This window comes from Ctenopharyngodon idella, chromosome 24 (genome assembly GCF_019924925.1).
Source record: "Ctenopharyngodon idella isolate HZGC_01 chromosome 24, HZGC01, whole genome shotgun sequence".
Lineage (NCBI taxonomy): Eukaryota > Metazoa > Chordata > Actinopteri > Cypriniformes > Xenocyprididae > Ctenopharyngodon > Ctenopharyngodon idella.
Genome location: NC_067243.1, coordinates 18,442,905 through 18,448,159, shown reverse-complemented (window position 1 = coordinate 18,448,159; position 5,255 = coordinate 18,442,905). Strand labels below are relative to the sequence as shown.

Sequence of the window (5,255 nt, the reverse complement as noted above, 5' to 3'; positions counted from 1 at the left end):
AGTCTGAATACTTACCTTAACGCCAAACTCTCAAATAAAATAGTGTATACACCTTTTTTTATTATTTTTTTTTATTTTATTTTACCCTTTTTGCTGTACACAAAACTACTTTCTGACGAGGAATTCAACATATCAGATCTGAGGATTTCCAACTCAAGGCCAAAGGGTAAAAAATAAAATATCTGAATAAACTCTAAACAGTTGTAAAATTGCAGTTTTAAAGATATGCCATTCCCCTTTAACAACAGATGTTTATTATTTTTTACATTAGTGAAAAAAACAAAACAAATGAAATTGTAAGTAACTTTAAGGGTCCTGAAATATAGACAATTAACTGTTATTACATTTAATTTTTTTAAAGAAAAAAAAAACATTTAACAAAATATATTCGATATTAAGACAAATACATGAGTTGAGATGAATCACTAAGAGCATTTTGTTCTTCAACACGTGACAAAATTAAGTATCTAGTGGCATCTGGTCCAAAAAGAAATGAATAAATCTGATTGATGTGCTTTAAGGTCTGTGCTCAATTTGAGCAACGACATTTGACTAATAACGGTTTGAAGACCTATTCAAAATAGATAATGTTAGAAAAACATTCTTCTTTTCTTTCTGAGAAGCACATTTTATATACACGGACAGATTCTTTCATCAGTACTATTCAAGAAAGGATGACTGGTTCACTGTAGTGCATTCATCATAGTCTGCGCTTGTTTGAGTTCTGGAAAACAAAAACAAGGAAATTTACAATATGCGTAATACAATATCTAATTACTGATCCCAGAAGGAAAATTTCTCAGCCACCTGTTAGCAGGACTCTGAACTTGTCAGCAGTGATGGAGACAACGGTGGTCTCTGTGGAGTCGGTCTCGGGGTCCTGAGCCTGAAGTCTGAGCTGGACTGTGGGTTCATTCACTTGCTTTATTTCACTGGAGCTCAGGGTGTAATCCACACGCCAGTTCACCGCTTCCAGACGACCCACTGACACGTGACATAGATCAGGATATTATGTTTAAATGAATGATTTGGGCTGAATTTCCTTCTTTTTCATTTATTGGTAATACTCACAGCGTAGGCTGCTCTCCCTCAGCTTTTCCTGTAGAGCACTGTGCTTATCCTCATACGATTTACACAGTCCTGTGGTGTGCTCTGAAACAAACACATAAATGCATAAAGGGTTAGTTTACCCAATATTATCCCATGATTTACTCACCCTCAAGCCGTCATAAGTGTATGTAGCTATGTTTCCATCCACCTACTTTTATGCGCATTTTGGGATATCGCATAAAAAAAAAAAAATAAAACGCTGGATGGAAATGCCATAAATGCGCATAAATTCTAAAAATGCGCATAAAAAACATGCACATAATCTATGATGGAATAAATTCCTTGATGCGCATCAAAAAAGACATGTGACTTTGCAATGTGACAGCATAACTGGACCAACCAGCGGAGCGATCTCGTTGCACAGCATCTGAAATGCTGTTTTTGGTCATTCTAAAATGCCTGAGCAAAGTCTATCATTAAAGTGGTTTGGTATAATTCCCTCCCAGAAGCGCCTCACACGATTGCGTTCACAAACACCAGGCATCTGAATGCAAGATTACATGACAGCGTTTACTGCGTACTCGTCTGCGCGCTCTGAGGCGCAAATAATTTATAATATATGAAAATTATTATATACATTGGCTTCTACTGCAGAAACTTCCATTTTTTCTTAGTGATATTTAGCGCCAGTGTATCAGGAAGTGACGTTTTTGTTCTCTTTGACTCCCTGGATGGAAACGCTGCTTTGTTCGCAAATGTTTTATGTGATATTCAAAATTTGTGCATAAGTTAAATATGCAACTTTGGATGAAAACATAGCTTGTGACTGTCTTCTTTCAGACGAACACAATCTGAGATATTTTTAAGTATATCCTGGCTCTTCCAAGCTTTATAATGGTAGTGAATGGGGGGCGTGTTTTGAAGCCCCCCAAAAATGCATCCATCCAACATAAATATAATCCATATAATAAATATAATCCGGCTCCAGGGCGTTAATAAAGGCCTTCTCAAGTGAAGCGACGCGTTTTCAAGCTCTTCTTCTCTTATATCGAAATCCTCCAACATTTCGCTTTAAAATTTCTCATTTTAGACTTTTAATTCGTGACCGGTGTTTTGTTTTGCTCTATCCTCTGCACTTTAGCGTTCATCATGTCATGCATTGTTGCAAAATTTCAAAGATCAAAGTGCAGATAAATGGAGTTATTGTCTCCTAAATGAAAGAACCAATTCTGAACTGCCTGAAACGAATTCCAGTCTTCCTGCTCAAACCTACGTAGGTTTGAAACAAACTTGCATAATGCCAGTCTATGATCTTCATTGGCTGCTCACTAACAATGTCTACTTTGACCCTCAAATATTGTAGTTGTAGAGACTGGAAGAATTTTATTTGTGTTGTCGAAAGGTTGAGAAGATTGTTTTCTGCGCTGCACAAGCAAATCCACTTTGATGCGCTTCCAAAAGATGAGGACTCACATTTAAAGTTATACATTAAAACCGACTCCATTGTTACTGTTTGTATCACTGTGTATCAAGTGCTGAGGAAACCTCTGGAGCTGAAATTCAGATACAGTAATGGCCGTTTCGTTTCTGACATGCACTGTAAGCAGTAGACCAATCACAACAGACTGGGCCATCTGACCAATCAGAGCAGAGTAGGCTCTCGGAAAGGAGGGGTTTAGAGAGACTGAATCCTTTATAGAACTGTTTCAGACACTGTGAGAAAAGAGGTGATGGAAATCCTTACCTTTAGGCAACCCAAGCTGCTGTAGTTCACTGGAGAGAGATTCACTGTCTACATCATGTTTAGCAGCACTGGTTAGAATAAAACTCAGCACAGCTATACTGGCTTTGACGTCTCCAATTTCTGAAAAATAAATAAATAAATAAAATAAGACAAATTAGCAAGAGATAAAATACACACAGACAACAGACAAGACATATATGTAGAGTATACATTATATGTAGGGTATACATTATATTAGTTACATATCAGTTATCAGTCAATATTAAAGATTTTTAAATAATCATTGGTCAATTATTCATTCTTTTTATTTAAATTTAAAGCACTTTTTGAAAGGTGTAATGGATACTTAACTGTTGCTCATTTCTTTTTTCTTTTCTTTTGTTTATTTTTACAATTAGACCGTCATCTCATGCTCAATCTTTAAAAGCACTAATAATTTAAAAACAATGATAAATGTTATCTTTAGGAAATCTCAAAATCAATATCCATTTTTTTCCAAACTGTACATTATAATGTTGTGATGCCTAAATTCACTTGTAGCATTTAAAACTACTAATTTTAGTTTTTGTATTTGATTTAATATTAATATGAAACATTGTTTAATATATAAAACTGAATTTTAATATCAGCCATTTTTTGTTATCAGCCATAAAATGAAGAATAAACATGGAAAATTTGATTTATAATCATTTTAATATTTCACAAATCACTATTACTGAGAATTCATGACACAAAAACTGGGTTTTACTCACCAAATTTTGCATCTGCGGTTAGCTTTGAAACTTTGTCATACTGAAAACAGATAATTATATACTAGTTAGAGGAATGTTCATTTAAAATACATTATTAGCATGACTGCTGTAGCCAGAGCTCTCTTACATCGATGCCTTCATCAAGCAGATCTTTAATGACTTGCACACACAGAAGTTTCACCTTGACGCTCGACTGTGAAGAACAGCAATAAATAAAATTATTTATAATTGAGTTTTAAACAGAATGTGTCAAAAGGACACCAAAACACCTATTAAATTTAGACAAACTGCACTTACTATTCTAGCTAAGGTGCTTATTTCTGCAAGGACCCAGTCAGGACAGTCCAAATCTCCACAAAATCTGAACCTCTGAAATAAAAGATAGAAGCAAAATGAGTTGTTGACTGCTGTTGCTCAGCTTGTAAGACTACAATATATGATAGCGTGCGGTATCCACAAAAGTAAAATAAATTAATTATCCCCAAAATAAAGCGTTCACACATTATAACTTTAATGGTTTCAACTGTGAAACCAAAATAAACCCAACTATCGTTCAATAAGAAATAAGATAAATACCATTATGACAGTCAGTCAGCTGCTGCTCTTGTTCTTCTTCTGGTATGTAACGGCGAATGGCAAACCAGCTATACGGTGCCTCCTACTGGGCCGGAGTACGAGTCAAATAGACCCTACACTGTGATATCGCGTTTTAACGGTCATCAATATCGTAAATCCTGCAAAGTTTTTTATATTTTCATTTTTTTTATATAATTGTATGTACATTTATAACACTTAGCATTATATTACTGTTGCATCAAATTACAAAAAAACTATTTAACGCTGCTGTGAGGGTGTTTCTAACACAGCGGCTATGGAAGTGACGGTAAAAATTACATCTTTCTCTCTTCTGACTGCCGTTATCAATCGCTTTCTATTTTTTTCCTCTTTTTGAAAGTTATGAAAACACTATTGTTGAGTTTTTCTTTTGCTATTTGTACAAAGGAAAACACAAAAAAATATATTTAATGAAGTCTCTCATTCACCGCTATAAAAGTTTACCCAACTATGACGACTTCCGCTTCTGAGAAACCCGGAAATGTGAAAAGGGTCTATTGGTTAAAAAAACAAACAAACAAACAAACAAACAAAAAACACCACCAACAACAGATTTTATATTCTATTAGTCAGTCTAGTTCTTTTTAAAAAGGTAATAAGTTCGTGATACAGTCTTTGACTGATTTGGCCCCTTAGCTAAAAGAGGAGAATGCGCACAACACCAAGGTGACACATTTATAATAAGACAAAAACTGTTTTATTCAGACTGAAATTGAAAGAGTAATGATGGGAAGTTCGGTTCTTTACCGCAAACCGGTTCTTTTGGATAGTTCGTTTTAAAAAAAACGGTTCACCGGTTCTTTTACGCTCCAACGATAAGCCACGTTAAGCGTTTTTCACGTTAAGCGTTTTAGAATGTCCCATCCATATCATTCATCCCAGTATCAAGGTCAGTAGGCTACACTTCTTGTATTTTGGGCACACCAAAAGGTGTCACTGTGGCTTCAACGCTTCGCTCTCACCTACTCTGGGCTTAATTGCTATGTCTGAGGTAAACCACGCCCTCCTCATTACCCTACAGACAAAGAAATGTAAAAATAAAGAAATATAGAAATGAATAAATGTGGAAATGAACAAATGTATAAATAAATAAA

The 5,255-nt window shown here is 35.1% G+C and overlaps 1 protein-coding gene across 1 annotated transcript; it reads right to left on the bottom strand.

Moving 5' to 3' along the window:
* Window positions 1-231: 231 nt before the first annotated feature.
* commd4 (COMM domain containing 4) lies at window positions 232-4,217 on the bottom strand. The gene is made up of 8 exons (XM_051883436.1): window positions 4,123-4,217; window positions 3,844-3,915; window positions 3,674-3,739; window positions 3,547-3,586; window positions 2,795-2,914; window positions 1,072-1,152; window positions 808-984; window positions 232-724 (listed from the first exon to the last, which is right to left on the bottom strand). The coding sequence occupies exons 1-8, from the start codon at window positions 4,123-4,125 to the stop codon at window positions 684-686; spliced, it is 600 nt and encodes a 199-aa protein (XP_051739396.1). The 5' UTR covers window positions 4,126-4,217; the 3' UTR covers window positions 232-683.
* Between the last annotated feature and the right edge of the window lie 1,038 nt (window positions 4,218-5,255).

Coding starts and splice junctions, on each gene's coding strand:
- commd4 (XM_051883436.1), bottom strand. Junction 3,587..3,673: donor TGCTTGATGAAGGCATCGAT/GTAAGAGAGCTC, acceptor ATCTGTTTTCAG/TATGACAAAGTTTCAAAGCT. Junction 1,153..2,794: donor GCAGCTTGGGTTGCCTAAAG/GTAAGGATTTCC, acceptor TGTTTGTTTCAG/AGCACACCACAGGACTGTGT.